The 23,362-nt window shown below is 44.3% G+C and overlaps 1 protein-coding gene across 5 annotated transcripts in view; it reads left to right on the top strand.

The window, feature by feature from the left end:
* The window catches only part of LOC121295520 (phospholipid-transporting ATPase 11C-like), a 32,149-nt gene extending 9,373 nt beyond the window's left edge, over positions 1–22,776 (top strand). The window contains exons 2-30 of one of the 5 annotated variants that reach the window (XM_041220241.1): positions 2,411–2,530; positions 4,545–4,634; positions 6,545–6,625; positions 7,059–7,166; positions 7,659–7,787; positions 8,295–8,383; positions 8,707–8,757; positions 9,259–9,323; positions 9,716–9,797; positions 9,890–10,040; positions 10,362–10,559; positions 10,768–10,938; positions 11,061–11,239; positions 11,382–11,453; positions 11,807–11,880; positions 12,087–12,190; positions 12,268–12,449; positions 12,782–13,054; positions 13,485–13,662; positions 13,754–13,856; positions 14,207–14,352; positions 14,985–15,044; positions 15,369–15,496; positions 15,932–16,067; positions 16,690–16,755; positions 16,985–17,088; positions 17,182–17,338; positions 18,860–19,057; positions 20,083–22,776. In XM_041220241.1, the coding sequence (XP_041076175.1) occupies positions 2,411–2,530; positions 4,545–4,634; positions 6,545–6,625; positions 7,059–7,166; positions 7,659–7,787; positions 8,295–8,383; positions 8,707–8,757; positions 9,259–9,323; positions 9,716–9,797; positions 9,890–10,040; positions 10,362–10,559; positions 10,768–10,938; positions 11,061–11,239; positions 11,382–11,453; positions 11,807–11,880; positions 12,087–12,190; positions 12,268–12,449; positions 12,782–13,054; positions 13,485–13,662; positions 13,754–13,856; positions 14,207–14,352; positions 14,985–15,044; positions 15,369–15,496; positions 15,932–16,067; positions 16,690–16,755; positions 16,985–17,088; positions 17,182–17,338; positions 18,860–19,033 (3,471 nt within the window). In that variant the 3' untranslated portion in view covers positions 19,034–19,057; positions 20,083–22,776. Of the gene's footprint in view, positions 1–2,410; positions 2,531–4,544; positions 4,635–6,544; positions 6,626–7,058; positions 7,167–7,658; positions 7,788–8,294; positions 8,384–8,706; positions 8,758–9,258; positions 9,324–9,715; positions 9,798–9,889; positions 10,041–10,361; positions 10,560–10,767; positions 10,939–11,060; positions 11,240–11,381; positions 11,454–11,806; positions 11,881–12,086; positions 12,191–12,267; positions 12,450–12,781; positions 13,055–13,484; positions 13,663–13,753; positions 13,857–14,206; positions 14,353–14,984; positions 15,045–15,368; positions 15,497–15,931; positions 16,068–16,689; positions 16,756–16,984; positions 17,089–17,181; positions 17,339–17,967; positions 18,059–18,744; positions 19,058–20,082 lie in introns of those variants that run through there. The other 4 variants (XM_041220242.1, XM_041220243.1, XM_041220244.1 and 1 more) reach the window with 4 other exon arrangements.
* The last annotated feature ends 586 nt before the right edge of the window (positions 22,777–23,362 follow it).

Here is a 23,362-nt window from a genome sequence, read left to right as displayed (position 1 = left end):
TTTACTTTAGAATAGATCATTCATGATTAGTCTGACATCACCTTCCTGTCTACAGAGGAACCACTTGTTTTTTGTTGGGGGAACTAAACGAAAATAGAGATGTATTTTAAGTGTTTTTTTTTAGATCCTCCAAGCTTGTTGCTGTAGGCTTTTTTTAAAAAAAAATTTTCTTCTGTTATAAAACTCCTGACGCTCAGCGAGGTGCCGGGACCTGTTCACCCCAAATTAAATTAAATGTCATGTTGGGGTGAAACCATTCGACATCAGTGAATCCACTTCTTTATATGATGGTTACAAAAAGCCATATGTGCTGTAGTCTCTTGAAGTCCACTAAATGGTTACTGAATGATAAAACATTTTAGATACAGTATGTGTGGATGCATACTGTATACTCCCGATAATGGTGAAGTGTAAAAATCAGTTAAATCTTATTGCACGTCACACAAAGTAGCCCACCAGGGCCATCACATGTAATCATGACCTGCATAATGTGATGCGTGAACATTTTCGGTGGGCGATTAGAAAGTGTGCATGCTGGCTGTGCCCTGACAGGGTGCAGTGTTTGTGAACGTGTCGATGATTTTTAAAGATAAAATTCAGTCGTAGATGAACTTCTGCGGTCATGTGCTGTACATCATGTGTTCTGTAACCTTGCTGGAAAGGGTCTCCTGGCTCTTGACTCTCTGGTCAAGCAGCAGTGCAAATAATCAGATAAGAAATCTGGAGAGGAGTAAGGTCGGCCCGTCGCATCTGAAGCGAGGGTAAAGTTTGTTACCATTGCCTTAAAGCCAGTTTCAATGTTAAAAAAAAAAAAACAAAAAAAACAACTATAATGCACATTAACTTTTGCACTTGCAAAATAATGAATGTAAATTTTATACTATTGATTAGGCCCTTATACTACTGCAGAAAAAAAAAAAAAAAACTGTACATTTTGTATTTCTAAAAGTAGTCCCTTTTTAAAAGGCAATATAAATGGAGATTGTACTGTTGCATTGCGTCAGTACGGCACTGTACCGTTAGGCTTGGCAAAGGCTGTGATTCTCTGCAGTATTATTGTTATTATAATAAGCATGATGTCATTCTCTTTCAGTCTTGGCACTACATTAAAAAACATGAAGGATAATAAGAGGTTTGTTTGTGCATTTCCTGGACGGGACAGAGTCTTGGGGGGGGTCTGTAGCATTGGGGGCTTTTTTTATGCCGACTGGAGTTTCAACAGTTTGTGCTGTCGTCAAAGCTGTTTGTTACTGTTAGTGGGTAAAAGGGAACTACTGCAGTGCGTAGAGCTAAGCTGGGCTGTGTTGAGCACAGTCCCTGCCGGCCTGCTAATACAGTAATAAGAGAACAGGACTCATGTGTGCATGAGGGTTTGCAGTGTTAAGCTTATTAGCCTACTTTTGATGTCTAAGAAAGCATTCCAGGCACTGTAGTTTAATGCACAATTTGATATTTTAAAAGGATGAACCAAAATAATGTACAAAATACTATTCACTATATATAATGTGGGGCTTTCCGTAGGGGCAAGTGAATGGTACTGTGTGCAGCACGCTGTTAAACTGTGAAAGCATGCAATAAACTGGTGCCAAGCAATGCAATTAAGCTGGGGGTGCGGTATGCAGATTTGCCCGGTTTACAGTAACCTGCTGCGCTGAAGAAAGCGATTGTTTTTGCTGTAGCTCTGGTTCCTACAGTAGCAATGTCAAAGAGCTGTCTAAAAATGAAAATGGAAGATCATTGAAACAACTGATTCTGCTTTCGTGCTTGTTCTAAAGTCAATGCTTCATCACGCTACATTAGTGTGCGCGAGACATGCCAAGCTGCCTCTCTGAAGTTTACCGGGTTATAATAGTATACTGTCATAGGACATGAGAAGCGGTGCTTCTCTGTTGTGGTCTTTCTGCAATGCAGTTGCAGTTGCTGGACTGCCCTGCCTGATAACCCTGCACCCTCCTGTGTAGTAATACTGTACGAAATGCTTGGGACCGCTCTGTTTGTTCCACCTGTACAATGTTGAGCATTCTGGAGCAGAATTTGCATTGAAGGAAAAAACTAATTTGCTTGCACATTTGAATGTATTTGACAGTGCATTAAAGTATCTTGATCTATGCATGAGTACAAATGCCAGAAGCCAAGCAGCAAGGGTGCACATACTGGTTGGCAGTCATTGTGTTGTGCTTGCTTCCCTACACACACACACACACACACACACACACACACACACACACACACGCACACGCACACACACACTTTACTTTTTATGAGTAGTTCTTTTTTGTATTCTACAAGGACACCCTTTTTTCCCTTTATTGTATTTAGCAGGGATAAATACAGTAGTATGTAGTTCCAGTACTGCTACTGTACTGTACATGCCAGTTGCTGACCATTAAATGTTGTGTTGACTCTGCAGTGTGGAGGGGATGAAAAGAGAGTGGACAGCAGGACCATCTACGTTGGATACCGGCTCTGTCCCAGCACAAACACATACCCCCCTCTCAGATTCTGTGACAACAGGATAATTTCCTCCAAGGTTAGTAACCTCCTGTCCTCCCCCAGTCCCTACGCTGGCTTCCAGTTCTTCAGTAGCCACCCTGCCTCCCAGTTTCATATCTTCAGCCACTGATTGTCTCCTTGAAGGTCAGGGCACTGACGAGTTTAAATGTAGACGTTTGCAGAAGTGCTGTTTTTGATTAACTTTGTAATGGCTGAGTTTGTGTTTTTATCCATCGCTGCGCTGATGAATGAGGCTGCTGTGGAAGTGGAGCAGGAGGATCCTGGATTTATTGAGGAGCTGCAGGTGGAGTGTCTGATCAATGGTGTGCGACACTCCTGTGTAAACAGCACTAATTACTCAGAGCCAGTCCTTTTATTGCCTGTGCTACGTTCCCTTTGCCTTTCATTTAGTGAGCCACTGTGGCTAAAGCAACTTAACATTTTTCAGCCACACTGGAAAAGCCACTTAACAATTCCGTAAACGAGTTTAACATACTGTTTCACAAGGCAAAAAGATGTGAATTGTATTTGAAAACACGTAGATATTTAAATGCCAGACCCTACCCTTTACAGTACACACAAACAGTATATTTAAAGGGCACTATAACTCTGACTCCCATTTAATAAATGCCAAGCTTTGTCCTACATGAAAAAAACATCATTACAGATTTCCTAAATTCTGAATAGGTTTGCAGAGATATTCCTGTACTGCATAATCCTTTACATTATTTTGACTGTGACGTGGTTTTCTTTCCACTGCAGGACAGTGCTATTAGTGTATTACAATATTAATGCCTACCTGACCAACCACAGCTCTAGTTACACAAGCTTGTGCTAATGTGATTAATAATATTAGTAGAATTGTACAGGCAGTACTGTGTTTAAAAACCTTTTTTTTTTTTTTACCATGTTCTTTCACCTAGGACAACTAATATTGCACCGATTCTGACATTAAAACTCAATATATCATAGTGAGACGAATCCTTCTTTTTAAAATATTTTTTTAATTAAATTGTTCCTCTTTTGAATCCGCTCTGGTACTCTTTCCAAAATATACTTCAATACATTTTAAAGAGATCGCAAACAACGAAAAAAACAAACAAAACAAAACTTAGCTGTGATCTTTTGAAGCTGCGTGTTTTTGGCTTGACAACTGTGAAAATGTTCTTTCGGGACCAGAGGGTATGTTTGAAACCATGACTGCTTCACCTCCCTGTGACCATCGTATTTTAGTGTGTGTGTGTGCATTGGTATTCCCTGGGCTACATCTTTCAGAACTTGATTCTAATAATATGTCTACAATTTTTTAATCTTTTTTAAAAACGCGTCAAGAATTTTTCCATTTGGATGCCATGTTTTTTTTTTTTTTTTTTTTTAAATGTTTACAAGCAGCGCCGTGCGCTGACTGTTTCTAATTAGAACGTCTGCCCTCCCGCCTAACACAGCGTTTGTGGCATACATTTGACGTGAACAAGCTAAAGGGCTTTCATTGAACGAAATGAAATCAAACTAAAGTCTGTATTGATTCCTCTACCAGCACACGTTGAATGTGCGGGAAGTCTTAAACAAGTACACTTTTCAAAGCTTTCTCCACCATGGTGAACTTGGTGGAAAATAGTTGAGCCACAAGAGAAAACGTTTCGCTTGTGGCGATGTGGCGAGTGACTAGCGGGAACGTGGATACCCCTCGCTCTGATTCCATCATCATATGAATATATGCATGTTTTTGTTATTTATGTAGGGTCTACATGCAAATGAATCTTCTCAGTCTTCACTGAGGGAGTGACGGAAGCTTTATGACTCAGAATGGCCATCATTCGTCTCGTCGAATGTGTCTGTCTTTAAGGTCGTAGTAACCCTGCAGCACTCAGCATTTCCACTCCTCTTCACTGATTGCTGTACTGTGGTACATGCCAGGCATCATACTGTAGTTGTAACCCAGTGTGTGTGTGTTCCCTTAAAGTTTTTTTGTTTGTTTGTTTTTGTACCAAAACCATTTTCCCTTCAGTTTGATATTCATGCTGATTTGACTCTCTTCTTGCCTTCCATAGTACACAGTGTGGAACTTTCTTCCCAAAAACCTGTTTGAACAGTTCAGAAGAATTGCCAATTTCTACTTCCTTATTATCTTCCTGGTGCAGGTGAGTGATGGGGAGGAGGAGCAGGAGGGACTTGTATATCAGAGACAGAGAGACCTGATCACCCACTTGCCATTAACAGTCAACCAAGAAATTCATGATCTTAGATAAATAGCAACTGCATTAGGATGTTGGTTTTTTAAATTTTTTTTTTAACCTGTCAAAAACCTTGCAGATTACTTGTTGCAGTTAGGGACCTCTGTCTCTTTATCAGGGACTGGACCACCTCCCCCCCAAACTACTTTCAATATCCCAGTTTTGTTTCTTTTTTGTGTCGATTGTTTGTGTGATGGTATGTAAGTTCCAGCGCTGTGCTGGTGTTCAGAATGTTTGAACAGGTTTTAATATTCCTCTCGCTGTGTTGGAGGCCGGTCTCCATGGCTACAGTGGTTGCTGTGAGCAGTGTGAAGGGATTGGGGGTGTGAGAGTACAGGCTGCGTTGTTAATGAAGGAACGGCTCTGAGCAGCAGTGACCCTGCCATCCCGGAGCCACAGGAGCCCGCTCGGCCTTGGGGAGCATGCTTGCTCACTCGGCTAGATTGCTGAGGAGATTTATGCAGTGCGAGGTTGCTGCAGGCATGCAGGTCCCATTCTCTCCACACTCTGAAGCATTGTGCCAGGGAAACTGCCAGCTTTTTCCTTTGCCAGCACAGTGGCCCCCCTCAGCATGCTGAAGCACCGCGCCTCTTCACGCCGACAAATCTCATTGCAATCCCATTATGATACCAGTATATAGCAGGGATGGAAATAAGACTCTTATTATATAGCGGTTTCACCCTTTCCAGGTTTTACTACAAGCTTGCTTAGCCACAGTGTATAGGTGACAAGCTCTGGTGTGTCTTATTAAACTCATAGTTAAACCAAGAACGGATCAAACTGCGATGCAAAGGAGGTCTTATTACTTGTACATCACATTCAGATCATTACCAGACCACCAGCAGTGGTGACTGCTATGTTTTATTATGGAAATATTACCATGGTGGCACTCTGCTATATTCTAGCAAGGGCTCATGCCATTGCAGCTACCCTTGTGCAAAACAAATGCAGAACCATTGCATTGTCAGCGTAGCATCTTCCTAAAGGATCATGTGCATTTTTAAACAAATCCCTCCAGAGTATAAAAGCAATTGTTTTCTCCAAAGCAATCTCACTCACTCACTCACTGATCATGCGGTGCTTCTCGCTGTAGTTATTTTGAGTGCCGCTGTGTGCACCTCTGCAAAATTCATCGGTTGTGACCTTTATAGTTTGAAAGTGTGTCTATCCAAAATTTAGAAAGTGTGATGCAATAGAGACCATTGGTACCCATTCCAGTCCTGTATCCTGTTCCAATCCAGCCCTGTTTCATGAAGCTCCTGGGTGGTAGACCAGGCTGCTCTTGAAGTGCTGCATGTGTATGACTGTGTAGGGGAGAGCTGGAGGTCTTGCCAGCCCCTCTGTGTGTAGAGGCTGCTTCCACCCACTAACAGGAGAGTTCAGCACATTTCTGACTGCGGGACAGGGCTGGGATTGTTTAGAAAATCCTTCTTTGAATTTCCTTGTGACCTGGTTTAGAATGTGTGTGTGTGGTGTGTGTGGGTGTGGGGTGGGGGAGGTTAGAGTGAGATTTAAGCCTGTTTATCAGCCAAACACTGTGTACCCTGGCACAGATCTGTGGGAATTGGCTGATAATATTAGAGCATGTCTGGCATTTTTCTTGTTTTTGCGGTTGCCTCAAACTATCCCCCCTGTACAGGTTTTTCTGTTCTGCAATACTGTTCATATCACTCACTGGCACTGCCTCTGTAAGACTGAATATAGTCTTGCTGCAGTCTATTTGCTCTCCCCACATCCAGCAGTTGATGAGAGCCACTCACCAGGCAGCCTGGTACAAGCCTCTAACCCCAGCAACACTGTGTAATGTCCCCCCCCAGGTGATTGTGGACACACCCACCAGTCCAGTGACCAGCGGGCTGCCACTCTTCTTCGTGATCACAGTGACCGCCATCAAACAGGTGAGCTGCTGCTGGGGCCGCGGGTCAGTGCGTCGGTGAAGGATTCTGCAGTGAGCTGCCCTGTACTGCCCTGTCTGGAGTGTGTCTAACTGCTTCTTTGTTCTTGCACTGTGCATGTATTTATGTTCACCTTTGTATCCTAGAAGCCTGGATCTTATTTACCCCAATTTGTCAAAAGGTTAGGTTTGCTTTATGTTCTTTTTTAGTTCCTGGTAAGGGAACAGTAGTTGAATAGAGATATATAACATGGCTTTCTGTAGCAGGGCCTCAGAAGTATATCATTTTAAAGGTGTGCGTGGATAAAGGTCCTGTGTGGTATTATGTGTATATGTGGGATTGTGGTTGTGTGACTTTGTGTTTGTGTGTTCATGTGTGTGTTTGATTGTACAGTATCTTCTCGTCGGCATGTTTACCTGCCTGTCTTGTTCCGCAGGGCTATGAGGACTGGCTCAGACACAAGGCTGACAATGAGGTGAACAAGTACCTGGTGAGCGTGCAGGAGGATGGCGGGGCGGTGCGCAAGGAGAGCGAGGAGATCAAGGTGAGCCTGTGCTGATCTGAAGTCTGCCTCGGGCTCCTCAAACCAATCCCAGACAATTCCAGGGCAGTGACAGGCTGCAGGGTTATCATGCTCAACTGTCAGAGTGCACACAGCTGGGATAGACTTGATCAGCAACAGTGCTGAACTTCACAATGCATGTTTTTCAGCTTTAATGAAGTCTAGTTTACATATTCAAATAGATGGAGTGTTCAATGCAAATAGGGGAAAGGGGAAAGGTGGTGTAGCTGTGAGTATGTCTGAGATTTTTCCTGCAATGTCACAATTACTAAGAACTAAATGGGTGATTCTCAATAGGTGCAAGTCTTATAAAAGTCTCAATGAACATGCACACAAATAGATGAGAAGTCAGATTCAAGACTTACAGCAGAAACATATGCACTTTTTGAGACGGACAGTGAATAGTGCAAAGGGCATCAGTGTACAATAACCCTTTGTGTCAGCCCTCCTCACTGTGATTGGTTTGGTTTTTAGGTGGGGGATATTGTGGAGGTCACTGAGGACGAGACCTTTCCCTGCGACCTCATCCTGCTGCAGTCCACTCGAGACGATGGCACCTGCTTCGTCACCACGGCCAGCCTGGACGGGGAGTCCAACCACAAGGTACCTGCAGGGACCCACGCAGACTGGGGGGCTGCTGGATAGAGCAGGCCTTTACGCTAGGAAGAAAACACACTGTACGCTGGCAGATGGTGATCTCGCCAGTGCATTAAGGCAGTGCTGTATCTCATTGAAATTCTGCCCAGGTCTCTCTTGTTCCTAGAAGTTATTGCACTAGGAGCCAGATCATATCATCCCACATGGTGTTGCTCCATCCAGTCCCACAAGGTTTAATAGCTCACTTAACTTCGCTCCAGCTCGTTCCTGCTGTGTTATTTAATAGGACTCTTTGTGTTTGACGTACACACACACCATGCTTCAGAAAGCACTTGGGTTCTGCTGTCCCTGGTCAGTTCTAGTCGCATTTCAGAAGCTGTGATTATGATCTGCCCTAAAGCTAAGCATAGTCAAGGCTGATCAAAACAGTCCTGATTGTGATCTGATCCCTCATTGAAGCTCCCACTATTAATTAGTCTTTCGCTCTCTCCTCTGTTCATGATTCCTGTCCAGACTCACTTCACAGTGGCAGACACAGAGAAGGATCTGCATTCCTTCTGCGCCACCATTGAGTGTGAGCAGCCCCAGCCGGACCTCTATAAGTAAGGATCATGTGTGCGTGCGAGAGTATGTCATAATAGTGCCCACAATAAAACCTGACAAAACCTTCAATCTTATGAGGATATTACATCAAGTTTCCTGTAATGCTTGTTATTGCTGAAAACCAGTCCCAGCCTGTGTGTTTATAAGTAGCTCATAGTGAAACTCTTGCATTTGCCTGTCCTGGAGGAGTATTTGAATGAAAGTGAGGCAGGCAAGGTTGTGCATGGCTGTAAGATAACAGTTTGGTGCCACCTACTGTTCAGCACTTGCAATGACACTCATAAAGCAGGGGTTTGCTCAGACTGTGTGTGGTTCCTTGCAGGTTTGTTGGCAGAATGCACATCACTAAGGATAGCCAAGAGCCTATTGTGAGGTGAGTGTGCTCCCCTGTGTTGTACTGTTAGTTTCAAAACTGAATAAAAAACAAACCGAAGCCAGCATTTCTATCAGTGTTGGAGAGTCGCTTGGTGTATTTGTGTGTTGAATCACCAGAGGGACTTGTGATTGTAATAAGAGTTATTTTGCTGATTAGGTACCATTAATAGTAATTGGGGAGGGGGTTTGATATTTTGACGCATACAACTTCTGTTTTTAAAATGCTTTGATATCTTGATACATGATGGCTGTATCAGATCTAGAATCATTCCCTGTTAGTCCTCAAAAAAAAAAAAATTGCATTTGAAGGATATTAATGTGATCAATGTACTCTTGCCTCTGCTTTATTATGACAAAGTGCCTTGGAATGTTTGCTTGTTAAAAGCACAGATGTGATCCAGATGACATTCTAATTGAATTTCATCTCAGAAGACGATGACTGTCAGCGATTCTTCCCTCGCATGAGTTTTTGTCGAATTTGCTCTTTTTTTGTTTTCAGGTCATTAGGGCCAGAGAATCTGCTGCTGAAAGGAGCCACCTTAAAAAACACCAAGAAAATCTACGGTAAATTAAAAGGATTCCCAAGGATTCACGATTGACTTGAGTGGATGCAGCCTGAGATTAATTGTCTGTTTCTGTGTGTGTGTGTCTGTTAGTATGTGTGTGTGTGTGTGTGTGCTCTTTTTTTGCTTTTAAACCCGCTTAGACAATTTGTCTTCAATAGATCTATGGAGGATCCATCTGAATAACGGCATGCCTTGCAAGGTTTCAAGTACAGTGCTACAGAAAATAACACACATATTTTCTGTGAGCGGCATAAAGTCAACCAATTGATTTAAAATTCTTGAAATTGTTGCTAAAGGACTTTTTCAAAACTCGGTTTTGAACTTTTTTTTCTATAACCCTGTGTTTCTTATGAAATGAGTCGATCTCAACGCTCCTCTCCTTGTTTGCAGGCGTAGCTGTTTACACTGGGATGGAAACGAAGATGGCTTTGAACTACCAGGGGAAATCCCAGAAGCGCTCTGCAGTGGAGAAGTATGGGCGGATCCTGGCCTTGTTTTCAATGTGTTTGTCTTTGGAAAGCTGCGCCCCAGGTTGACGGCTCCCCCTGCTCTTTTGTGTTGCAGGTCGATCAACGCCTTTCTGATTGTGTATCTCTGCATCCTCATCAGCAAGGCCCTGGTGTGCACCACGCTCAAGTACGTGTGGCAGAGTCACCCGGGCCATGATGAGCCCTGGTACAACCAGAAAACACAGAAAGAGAAGGACACTAACAAGGTAACGCTCCCTCCGTCCAAATACAGCCTGCCTTAGCCGTTGGAGCTGAGGAACGGACAGACAGGGTGGCCCCAGTGGTTAGAGAGGAGGGATTGGGAGACAGGATGGCTTAGTGTTTAGAGCTAAGGGACAGGGAGACCTAGTAGTTAGAGCTGAGAGACTGGGAGGTAGTGTGGCCCCAGTGGTTAGAGCTGTGGAACTGGGAGGCAGTGTGGATTATAGTTAGAGCTGAGGGGCTAGGAAGCAGTATGGGCACAGTGCTTAGAGCACTCTAGCAGTTTAAGCTGGAGTTTGACAACCCTGTTGTTATCTGTCTTGCAGTTACTCAAGATGTTCACAGACTTCCTGTCGTTCATGGTCCTGTTCAATTTCATCATCCCGGTGTCCATGTACGTTACCGTGGAGATGCAGAAGTTCCTGGGCTCGTTCTTCATCTCCTGGGACAAGGACTTCTTTGACCAGGAGATCGAGGAGGGTGCTCTCGTCAACACCTCCGACCTCAACGAGGAGCTGGGGCAGGTACTGCATCCGGGCTGTGTGCTGTACCAGAGCTACACTGAGCTATGCTAGGAACTGCTCGTTAAAAGAAAAGCCAGCATCACTATTTCATACACTTTTAGAAACCTGTGAGACCTTAAAAAGCTAGCGTTTGCATGTAGTCATTAGTATCAGCTCTTCAAATAAAATCTCCAGAATGATGCCCTTCGCTTGCCTGTGCTATTTTTAGGTGGAGTATGTGTTCACAGACAAAACGGGCACGCTGACTCAGAACAACATGGAGTTCATCGAGTGCTGCATCGACGGCTATCGGTACAACTACCGGGACTGCAGAACCGAGCTGGATGGGTTCTGTGTCACCGACGGGCCTGTCAGCAAACTGCAAGAGAAGGCAGGCAAGGTGCGACCCTCTGGAGACAGGACAACTTTCCATGCCTCCCTTCTACCCTTCACGCACATTAATCACTGACATTCTGGTACGCTATGTGACCAAGGCTCTTGTCTCCCTCTCTCTCTGTGCAGGAGAAGGAGGAGCTGTTCCTGCGGGCGCTGTGCCTGTGCCACACTGTCCAGGTGAAGGAGGGCACGGAGCTTGATGGCATGGACGAGGTGGATGGGATCAGAGCGAGCGACGATGCTGAGCAGTGCTGCTACATCGCTTCCTCCCCAGACGAGGTGGCGCTGGTCAAGGGAGCCCAGAAGTGAGCAAGAGGGAGAACTTCATTTAATACTGGGAGCAGATGGGTCATTGGATTCTATTTTAACTTGTTCTTTTTTTCTGAGTGAGCACAGTGGAGGAGTTCACAGCTGCTTGTAATGATCATAGTTTTTTTTCTTTTCCAGGTACGGGTTCATGTTCCTGGGCATGGAAGGTAAAGATATGAAAATTCAGAACAGGAACAAAGACGTTGAGCAGTAAGTGAAAATGATTACTGCAGCCCCTAACCAATCCTCTCCTCTCCAGAGTTATCTAGCAACTTAGGACGGTCCTTTTAGTCCAGTCTCTACTGCTTCCCAAACCGTATTCAACTCAAAGGACTCTCAACTATCCTGCGCACGTCAGGCTGCAAAATAATGACAAGATGATGTGCTGTTCTGTTGATTCCGTGTCGGGAATCTGGTTTGCTTTTGTGAATTCCTTCGTGTATTATTTTTTTTAATGTTAGGTGCAATTAAGTAGAACTTATTTAGATCTTTACATTTACATTGGGAAATGGTTTGCTGTATTAAATGCTGTAATTCATAATGTTCTCTTTTTTTTATTTAAGTTATGAACTCCTCCATGTGTTGAACTTTGACCCAGTGAGGCGGCGGATGAGCGTGATTGTGAAGACTAAGTCAGGTGCTGAGACAAGATTTAACAAAGAGTACAAATCTGACTGTGTTTTTAGGCCTGTGTTCAGCATTTCATCATAGAAAATAAGATTATATAAAGGTAGTTCATGATCTAGCCTGTCATGACTTTGTGGCACGCTTGGTGTGAGTAGTCCTCCTGTCCAGTAGGGGGTCTCTGTCTCCTATACTGATGGTGCTGTTCTTCTCTGTTAGGGGAGACTCTTCTGTTCTGTAAAGGTGCCGACTCCTCGGTGTTCCCACGAGTGCAGGCGGAGGAGGTGGAGAGAATCCGGATGCACGTGGAGCGCAATGCCACGGTGTGTGCTGGTAGTGTCTCTATCTCTCTGGTTCTGTGTTGAATGGTGCTGGTATTGACAGTGTCTCTTTGTTTCAGGAGGGGTACCGCACCCTGTGCGTGGCATACAAGTCTCTGAGCTTGGAGGAGTTTGAGCAGATGGACGCAGCGCTGCAGGATGCCCGGCTCGCCCTGCAGGACCGTGAGGAGAGGCTGGCACAGGTGTATGACCAGGTGGAAGCGGGCATGCACCTCATCGGAGCCACCGCTGTGGAGGACAGGTAGCTTTACACCTGTCCACAGTCCACAGTCTCACAATGAAGAACATTGGCATTACCCCATTACAACCCATACAGGAGAATAATTCAGGAGGAATTCATCAATTTATAAAAAATGACGTCCATAGTCAGTGTTCAAATATGATTTCAGATATTTTCTGTTGAAATAGTTTTGTTTTAATTATTTCTCATTCTGTGCAAACTGTGTTCCCGTGATTTCATCAAATTCTCAAGATGAATCATCAAGGTTTGCATGCCCATTCCTCCATGGAGGTGGTGGGATCCCCACATTAACTATTGTTAAAGTGTTAAAGCAGCACTCTGTGTGTGTGCAGGCTGCAGGAGGAGGCTGCAGAGACGATGGAAGCCCTGCACGGTGCAGGGATGAAGATCTGGGTACTCACCGGAGACAAGATGGAGACGGCCAAGTCCACCTGCTACTCCTGCCGCCTCTTCCTGAAGAACACAGAGCTGCTGGAGCTGACTGTGCGCACCCTGGAGGAGGGGGGTTGCCCGAGAGAGGAGAAGCTGCATGATCTGCTGCTAGACTACCACAAGAGAGCGGTGCAGGACCGGCACAAAGACAAGGACAAGGAGGGGGTCACCAGGTACAGGACTGGGAGAGAGAGGAGAGAACTATGCAGGACCAGCCCAAAGACAAGGAGGGGGTCACCAGGTACAGGACTGGGAGAGAGAGGAGAGAACTATGCAGGACAAGCCCAAAGACAAGGAGGGGGTCACCAGGTACAGGACTGGGAGAGAGAGGAGAGAACTATGCAAGACCAGCCCAAAGACAAGGAGGCGGTCACCAGGTACAGGACTGGAAGAGAGAGAGGGGAGTAGGGCAGGGGGAGAGGAGAAAGGGGAACAGGGCAGGGGGAGAGGAGAAAGGGGAACAGGGCAGGGGGAGAGGAGAAAGGGGTGAAGGACAGGGGGAGAGCTCTACAAGGCTGATCCAGACAAGGAGGGGGTCACTAGGTTCAAGACCCCTCTGTGTGTATATCGGTGACTTGTATGTGATAAGCTGCTGTGTTGCAGGAGCTGGTCCTCTGGGTTCCAGGAGTTTGGCTTCATTGTGGACGGTGCCACGCTGTCTCTGCTGCTGAACGCCTCCCCTGATGCCAGTGCCAGTCGCTACAAGAGCCTCTTCCTGCAGATCTGCCAGAACTGCATCGCTGTGCTCTGCTGTCGGATGGCTCCGCTGCAGAAAGCTCAGGTAATCCGGCATAATAGCTACTTCAAAGCCAAGGTAAATGAAGTGTGGCTTAGTTTCCTGTAATAATGGCGTATCTGCTCTGATGTTTCAGATTGTGAAGATGGTAAAGAATTCCAAAGGCAGTCCCATCACCCTGTCTATAGGTGATGGAGCCAACGATGTCAGCATGATATTGGAAGCACATGTGGGCATTGGTGAGGATATTATTATTATTATTATTATTATTATTATTATTATTATTAGACAGCTTGAAACCACAGAAGTGCCCTGCTTGGTTTTTATTTTTATTTTTGTCTTTTCTTTTAGCAGGATACTTGAATTCTAAATTATTAAACTCCTTGGTGTTTAAATTGATCTAAACCGTATTTAAATACAGATGTCATTTAAAACATTAGTACAGGGCCCTTCCTGGAATTCTGCTTAGCCAAGCAGAATCGCACTGAGGAGATGTGAGTTTTTACGTGATGGCTGATATTTAGTTGGTGTTGAAGCTGAGCTGAGGCCGGAGGTGTCTCTCATCTCTCTCTCTCTCGCTCTCTCCCAGGTGTGAAGGGTAAGGAGGGCCGGCAGGCAGTGCGGAACAGCGACTACGCCATCCCCAAGCTGAAACACCTGAAGAAGCTGCTGCTGGTGCACGGGCACCTCTACTACGTCAGGATCGCACACCTGGTGCAGTACTTCTTCTACAAGGTACACCGTCATTCGGGAGATAGAACTGGAAGCCCTTAGGAACTAAGAGACAGTGTGCTGTAGTGGTTAGAGTTCAGGAACTAAGAGACAGTGTGCTCTAGTGGTTAGAGTTTAGGAACTAAGAGACAGTGTGCTGTAGTGATTAGAGTTTAGGAACTAAGAGACAGTGTGCTCTAGTGGTTAGAGTTTAGGAACTAAGAGACAGTGTGCTCTAGTGGTTAGAGTTTAGGAACTAAGAGACAGTGTGCTCTAGTGGTTAGAGTTTAGGAACTAAGAGACAGTGTGCTGTAGTGGTTAGAGTTCAGGAACTAAGAGGCAGCGTGCTCTAGTGGTTAGAGCCGAGGGATTGGGAAAGAGGCATGATCTGTGGTTTTACCACACGTCTTACCCATTTTAATTTTTTTTTTTTAATTGTTTAGTTTAATTTCTTGTTTAGCACACATACATAGCAACCTGTTTAAAACATTTGCACCAGAGTAGTGAATTATTCCAAAACAATGCAGAAGCGTTTGAAAAATGCTTGTTATTTGGAGTTCTACAATTATTATCCAAAGGTATGGAGCTATGATCATTTTCACACTGGGACCCGTTTACCAGATTGCTCACTTCAACATGTTGTCTTTCTCTTCCAGAATCTTTGCTTCATTTTACCTCAGTTCTTATACCAGTTTTTCTGTGGATTCTCTCAACAAGTAAGTATGTGAGCACCAAGCTGGACAGTCTTATTTCAATGCCTATAATTAAACAAGAACGACAAACCCTTACTAGTTGCAGGGCAGTGTATGTACATGTGTGCTGAGCAGCAGTTCTACCTTCAGAGCTGCAAACCTTTCACTTGAACACAGGAGAATTCTGACCACAGCATTCAGGATCCTTCCTTTTACTTTCCCATTCCTGTTCCCAAAGTGTGTGCGTGCATTATATATGTACATCGGTATACATATATAAACACAGTACAATAAAACTTTACAGTGTGCGTGTTCCTATTAACCCCTGGTGCCCCTCCCTCCTCCCAGCCCCTGTACGACGCTGCCTACCTGACGATGTACAATATCTGCTTCACCTCCATGCCCATTGTGGCCTACAGTCTGCTGGAGCAACACATCTGCATTGAGAGCCTGCAGGAGAACGCCTCGCTCTACAGGTAGGGGGCAGCACTGAGCCAGGGTGAGCACCAGGACAGGCCAGTGAGCTGGTGAGAGCATCACTGATTGGACCACTGTTGACCTGCGCTGAACACACATGGATGTCTTAAATAGCGTCTGTGTTGTAGCCTTACAAACCAGTGATTGCGTGTTGCAATTTCCTACTGGTCAGGGCTAACAACACAAATCAGCTTTTACTTGGGCTACCTTGTAGAAAGGAAATCCTCGTGACTGGGTAACGAGCTGCGTGTGCGTGAGGCACCAGGGAAAGCTTCCATGAAGCTTGCAAAAAGCAACGGTGGTCAATAATTGATTACTTGCTGCGTCTCTGTTAACCACGTGGTGTAATGAGTGAGCTGTTTATCCTGCTGCAAAAGACATGCTGAAGCAGGCTGGTCTCTATATGAACCCTGTTTCTCTCGCTCTGTGCTCAGAGGGATCGCTAAGAACGCAATGCTGCGCTGGGGTCCCTTCCTGTACTGGACGCTGCTGGGGCTTTTCGAAGGGCTTATCTTCTTTTTTGGGGTGTACCAGCTCTTCTGGAACCCTGCCCTGGCGGACAACGGGCAGGTCAGTATTGGGGAACCCCCTGTGTTTTTTCTTTCTTTTTTGTTCCTGCTATTTGAGGCGCAGTAGAGCATGCCTTTAAGATCACTCGAATAGGTCACCAGCTCTTATCAGCCAGCTTGTTTGAAAAAGTCATTTAGATGATCAGCTGTTATGATTTGCATAATAACTCTGTTATGTATGACAAGTGTTTGATAACTGCTGTATGAAGAAGTTAGATTGCATTGTGACTGCTGACAGTCGGACTAGCTGTACTGTACCAAAGGGGTGGAGTGTACGTACTGCGAGAGCTGTGCTGTAAAGGTAGAACAATGTGTTCTGATTAGGAGAACGTGGTACCGCCTTACTGGCACACTGCTAATGCCCCATGCATTGTCTGCCTTGCTGATTCAGTTCATGTCCCATCTCATTTAAAGAGTAAGTAGCAGGGTTCTGAAAAATATAGCATTAGACGTCCCCACATGCTGCTACAGCTGTTTAAATAACATACCTGTCATTTTTCTTTTTATTAACATTGTGTCAGCTTTTTACGCTTAAAACTTTCAACTTGATTTCAGAGCTCTTTCAGCTTGTCTAAATATATGCTCTTTTTTTTGTTCTCTTTTTTTTTTACCCCCTTTCCCAGGTTTTTGGAAACTGGACTTTTGGAACAATTGTGTTTACAGTTCTAGTGTTTACAGTAACCCTCAAGGTAAATACATCTGTTATAACAGTCCACTAGTACTCCAAAGAAACTTGACTTAGGAAATTTGGCAAACGTTTCGTTAGTGACTTTCATTTGGTTGTCCAGTCTTTTATCACTTATTGCATTAAATTCTTTAGTTTATTTATTTATTGATTTAACTCTTGAATATCAACTCTGATTCCACAACCCCTATTCATCTCCTGTCTCCCCATTCTCTCCTCCACCCCCAATTCAGCTGGCAATGGACACTCGACACTGGACCTGGGTCAACCACTTTGTCATCTGGGGCTCACTAGCTTTCTACATCTTCTTCTCTTTCTTCTGGGGAGGAATCATATGGTGAGGAATCTGGCACGCTAGCTTTTAGTGTAATAGGATGTCAATTGCGCTCACCTAGCGGCTGAACCGGCCTTGTCTTTGGTGACCTTGCAGGCCCTTCATGCAGCAGCAGCGTCTCTACTTCGTCTTCGCTAACATGCTGAGCTCGGTGTCGGCCTGGCTCATCATCATCCTTCTCATCATGGTCAGTCTGCTGCCAGACATCGTGATCGGGGTCATCCGCCGGCCACAGGGGCCAGACCGCCACCAGGTAAGGGTCAGGGGCTGCTTTACCTGAGCAGCTAAATCACCAAGTATTCCCCTGTGCCCAGATAAACCCGCTCCCTTTTGGGTTAATCTACTTTCCCTTTCTATTCCAATACCCTTCCATTCTCTCCCACCCCAGAGCACATGAACAACATATTTGGTGTGCCAGTCGTCCACATGGCTGCGAGCACACAGTGTGCACAGGGACAGTTGTCAAACATGTGCCAGAACTGGATTTGGTTAGTGTAGAACCATTTTAAAGCGTGACTCCCAAACGCTGTCTCCTGAATCTTGTTCTGATTTCAAACGCGCATCCTTCAGTAACACAGTGTGACTCTACAAGAGTAGCCTGTCCTACTGGGTGGATTGTGGGGAAGAATCCACTTAATAAATGGCTGCATAGCCTTGCAGACCACAACATCCAGCTATTCAGGAGTAAATCATTCTGTCAAACCCATGACTCTGTAGGATAGACTGACATCTGTTTCACCTTTTTAAAGTGGCTGGTGCTTTCTGTGAGTGTACTATGCTATCTTTTCAGTCTTCCTTTCCTCTTTGCTCTCTCTCTCTCTCTCTCTCTCTCTCTCTCTCTCTCTCTCTCTCTCTCTCTCTCTCTCTCGCGTCGTGCTGTAGGTTAAACGTCGTCTGCCTTCCTCTGGGATCTCCACAATCTTCATGCTCTCTCAGACGCCCAGCAGCCACAGTTTTTCATGGAGTGAATGAGGTGCTTTGCTTCTTCTCTTGTTTGTTTGTTTGTTTGTTTGTTTGTTTGCTTGCTTGTTCGGTTTGTCTATTTATCTTTTTCCTTTTTTTTTTTTTTAAAAAGACTAAGATGGTTTGCCCTGATTTATTATGTTTTTTTTCTGTGACCGTTCAGGCTGCAGGTTACTGTATAAATCACACACTGAAATCTTTTTTTATTTATTAATGGATTTGATTTATTTAGTAGAATATTTATTTATGCATGTACTGTTTTTTTTTTTTTTTTTTTTTTTTTTTCAAATGGATACTCATAATACCCTAAATAATTTAAAAGGCACATTTTTAAACTAGCCCACTTCAGTCACAGCAGAATCGTGTGTGTTCTATGAATGACTCCATTGTGGAGGGTTTAATAAGTTTGTTTAGGCACGGCTGAACTAATCTTATATTTCCTGCAGCCTGAGATGAACCTGGCCATGTGCATGGTCTACGTGTATGTGGCATGAGAGTCCTGTCTCTGTTATCTGTATTAGTAGTGATCTGTATGCCAGTGTGGTAACGCATACTGTACAACCCACATCAGCACCAGTACAGCACATGTCAGGACCCTGCATGAGGAAGGAGCCCCTCAGTGTGGCGGAGCCCCCCAGGCACTGGGGAGCTGTGCTGGGGTGCTGGCTGTGCTTTTAAGTGTCTCTTGCCTCGCAGTTCCAGAAGAATCCGGGCCAGTCAAGAGCAGGAGACCCCCTGTCGCCCCGATCTCCAGGCAGACCCCTGCTGTTCAGAAACTTTTCAGATGAGTCCAATACTGTCCTTTAAACAGGTACCAGTGCCGGACCCTGCTGGCTGTGAGACTCGCACTCCTCTGCTGTCGGAGGCAACCTCTGCAGGGGCTACTGAGCAGACATCTCAGTGTACCAGGATCTTACCAACATTTCAATACAAACAAAATCTCATCCCTGATTGGAGACCGCCCGGGCCTCTGCTGATTGGCTGAAATGAAAACAAGCTTATTAATAATGTATGTCAGGGGGAGTGGCTCCTATTTCTCACCCTTAAAGACACGCCCCCCAGTACCTTATTCATGAGCTATATTTCTTCAGCTCCGAGTCCCCGTTTGTGATTCTTAAACTTAACAAAATCGATCCGGGGTGCTTTGATTATCTATGTGCTCCTGATTTTTTGGTGTACTTGCCTGGCAGAAAAAAATATATAATCACATCTGAAAAAAAGTTAGTGCCCCAGCAGGAGCTGTTATTGAATTGAATCGAGTCTCCTTTTTATTTCCTTTGATCCAGTTCTAATAGTGTCTGGTGTGGGGTTTTAGTCGGTGTTGTGTTCTATGATGTAATTTATCAAAGGTGCAATACAGGCTTCTTTTTGTCTTTGAGTGATGAAGCTGTGCTGTCACTGCAGTGCTTTGGAAAGTAAGTATTGCACCTTCAGGCTCTTGCAGTGTTTGGCTTGTTCACAGCATGCTGATCTCCTCTGCTGAGGTTTCTCTTGTAATATGCAATGCTGTTGGTTTAGATTGGAACTTGGTGGCTAATCAAAGGAGCTCAGGGTTTGGTTTGCTTTGATAACTTTATTGAAATGGCAGAACTGAATGAACAAACAACACTCTTCTGTACAGGTTTGCAAAAAATAAGATATGAAATGATTTTCAGTTTTACCCAAGTGTAGTGCAACCCTGATATTAAAAAAAAAAAAAAAAAAAAAAATAGGAAATGGCTTACAATAAAATTTTATTGGAGGAGTATGATTTTATTTTTTTTAATTGTTTTTAAAACTTCTGTGGTGAATTTGTAAGGTGAGTGATGTTGAGGTTATGCTGTCCCCCAGTCTTGAACAGAGAGAAAGCGTTTGTTTGTATTTTTACTTCTGCCTCTTTAATAAGTTGAGCGTTTTGTGAAATCCAGTTATTTAATCTAGTTTCTTTCTTATGATTTGCAACGTATTGACTTCGGCTGAAAAATCACTACTGAAAAAGGGAAGTTCCCGCTCCGCATTGCGGGCCATGCTGACAGTTTTGTTCGTTCTTTGCAGAGCGCCAGTGTCACCCCGCTATCATACAAACTCTTCAAGGAACTGGACTGAATAGGGAGGGCTACCCGGAAGGCTGCCAGCACATCGTGCAGCGTGGAGGTGCCCTACTTAATCTCCAGCTCTGATCAACACCTTGAACAGCGGCGCACTGTCCTCGCAGTCACGCCTAATGACCGGGTTTCGGGGCAATTTCTTTTCTTGGCCAGCAGACGATTCCTGTCTGGCCCAGTTCCAGAGACAGGAGGCAGTCCGGTTGACCTTGTTTCTCTCACAGAATAACAGCCCACTGACCTGGCAAGCCTTACCAGTAACTTAAGAGCGATCATTTCCGGCAATTCCAGTTCTAAACTTCGGGGGTGGGAGGGGGGAGTCTGAGGATACCGTGTCCAACAGCTGAACAATTTTCAATGATTCTGCTGGGATTTAAATGATTATTATTGGGGGGTGGGTTTGTTTGGAAGAACGTGTTTTACGAAAAGAAAATCTAATCTCCGGGAGGCTCCACATTTCACTGCATTCGATTTTAGAAGATTCCTGTATGAAAGAAATACAATATGTGATGTGCAAAGAAGGAAAGTAGAGATGCAGTGTGTAAGTGCAAGGGTCGGACAGCACAGTGTAAACACCTGCGATGTGTAGCAAACACTGGGTTTGAAATGGCTGCCACCTGACCCATTTTCATGTGTCATGCAAACAGTGTCTCAGGTGATGTTTAATCAGTGGCCAATTTTGAGACGTTGCTGCAGATTTTCAACCTCCACTTCCGTGAAGGGACTGTAGGAAGTGGTCTTTTAAGGAGTTGTCACAAACCGGTCATGTCAAACCAGCGCTGTCCTGTCGGCCATGGTGTAGACGCAGCTGTTGCTATATTTCTGTCCAACTGCCTTTTTATACATGAATGTACTGGACTCCCTTTTAACATATTCTCTAAACTGTATCAGTCAAGGAGTTGCAGTCTGGATTTGAGACTCTTCTTATTGCCTTCTTCTCAAATCCTAGCTTGAACTAAAAAAAACCCCCAAAAAACCACATTGCCAAATGACACTTGCCAACCACACCCTTACAAAATGTATATATGCTGAAAGGGGGTTTCCTTTTGGGCCAATATTTTATATTCTGCCCTCCCGTTCCCTTCCACTTGTCTTTGGAGCTAGTTTCCATTTCCAGCCTTACCTCATCACTTCTTCAGAGGGTCATCCATCAAAAACAGACGGTTAACGACCCACTTAGGGGTCAGATGAGAAAAGCGCAGACACTGAGGCCACAGGGAATCCAAGAGAAGCCCAAGAGGGAATCGAGGAGCCAGGCTTGAATGTGACAGTCTGACACCCGTGCCTGTGGGCTGAGATTGCAGTGTTAATGAGACGGCACTGTCAAACCTAGCTCTGGAGAAAACATATGCAATATGTGTATAACCTGTTTTAATTAAGCAAGTTACTGTACTACCCCCCTCCATTCTTCATTACAGAAGTGCCAGTTCAGTATCCTAGCCGATTTTCTTGACTCATGAGGTTGTGCGTCTGTGTTTAATCATGCATTCTGCTGAAATTACATTCCATTTAAACGTGTTTTAAATCAGATTACATGCGATTGGATGATCTATGTTTTTGTTCATAAGTCTTGGTTAATTTTCTTATTTATTGAAATGCATAATTGACCTTAATAATTGTACAGTATTTTATATATTCTTAATATTGAGAACGTGATGCAGTTATATTCTGTACAAATTTGTCCTAAGGGTCAGTCGATTACTTGTGGAGTAATGCCATGCTCTTGTATGTGATTGGCTCAATGGCAAAACCCTGCGCATGAATAGTGCTGGGGAGGCGGGGCTTTCTGGTGTTCTGAACATGCAAGGCCCTCCCCTCACCATTATTAGCATGCAGGTTCATTTGGTCCTACTAGTTTTGTTGTTGTAGTGTGCTTATTTTTCATGAATCCAGTGTGTCTATTTTAAAACTACCCAGCACATTGTGGACATTCTTCATGCTGAAAACCAACATTCCCAATACTGGACCAATTGGTGTGTGTTTTAGCAGAAAAGGTCAGTTTCAAAAATAGATTATTGGTTTAGAAGTGGAATAAACAGAGAAGCAGAATTATAGTGCTACTATGGCCTTACTGCAGCAGGAGCAGCTGTGCTTCCAGTTTGTGTTTAATAATGGGCAGTGCTTCTAAGTGAGCAACACAGAAAGCAGAACATGACATTTAACACCATCACGCATCTTCTGATCAATTTTAGCCGATCCCTGGGCAGGATTTGCAAGGAGTCTGTGTTGTAGAATACGTTTTCTAACACTTTTATAAAAATGTTCAACTGAACGCATCCTTATAATGCAATTTTGTAACTTGTATTTTTAATCTTTCAATGAAGGTGTGTGTTTGCTTTATTTAAAAAAAAAAAAAGGAAAAAAAAGACACAGTTGTGCTATGAATGTGAGCAGAAAACTGTTTCCAGAATGCATGTGCTGCAGTGCTGTCCTGCCACCTTCAGAGAGGGGAGGACCACACAACCAAGTGACTCAAACCACTGCTGTACTTTACAAGGTGCCTGTAAACTATGGACCTGCACCAGGAGTCATATCACAGGAACCAGTTCAAGAGTCTGCTTTTAAGATGGCTTCTTTTACATCTCAAATGAATGTCTGTCATTGGTGTCATTTTAAATAATAATAAATGAAAAGTTGGATACAACAATGATGTGTGTGTTTGTGGTTCAGGCTGGTCATCTGATTCTGAGACTTTCAAATGCTTGTTTTGTTTGTAAATGCAAGTTTGCACAAAGTGTGTTGCGATCTTCCCAAAAACCAACACCCATACACATGCACAAAAGCACAGGCACATGTACATAAACATGGAAATGTTATGCTGAGCTCTGAAAAGAATTTGGAACTGTTTGCAAAAATAGATTTGCAGCTGTGTTTTCATTTCTTCTTCATTTCTCAGTATTTGGTTTACTTCTCCACTGAGTAGGTCTTGTTTGTAACACAGAAAGCAGTCGAGAGAGTGTGACAGGGTGTGTGTGTGCTGTACGTTGGGTTTAACTTGTTATATGTGTCAAGGTGCAGTGTGTGTGGCAGGGTCAAGTCTGTTGCTCTCTGTGTTGAGAAGGTGGCAGCAGGGTTGGGCTCATGCAGATCATTCTTTTGGTTATTTTATTTGTTGTAGAGTACCAAGGCTTTTCTGATGGGTAAAGCAATACGCTGATGTCCTGAATTTTCTCCACACAAGTTTACTACACTTGTCTGACTTGCCTATCCCTTTCCTGACACACAATTTG

This window comes from Polyodon spathula, chromosome 20 (genome assembly GCF_017654505.1).
Source record: "Polyodon spathula isolate WHYD16114869_AA chromosome 20, ASM1765450v1, whole genome shotgun sequence".
NCBI classification, from domain to species: domain Eukaryota; kingdom Metazoa; phylum Chordata; class Actinopteri; order Acipenseriformes; family Polyodontidae; genus Polyodon; species Polyodon spathula.
Note: the sequence above shows the minus strand (reverse complement) of the source record. Positions and strands in the feature narration are given on the sequence as shown.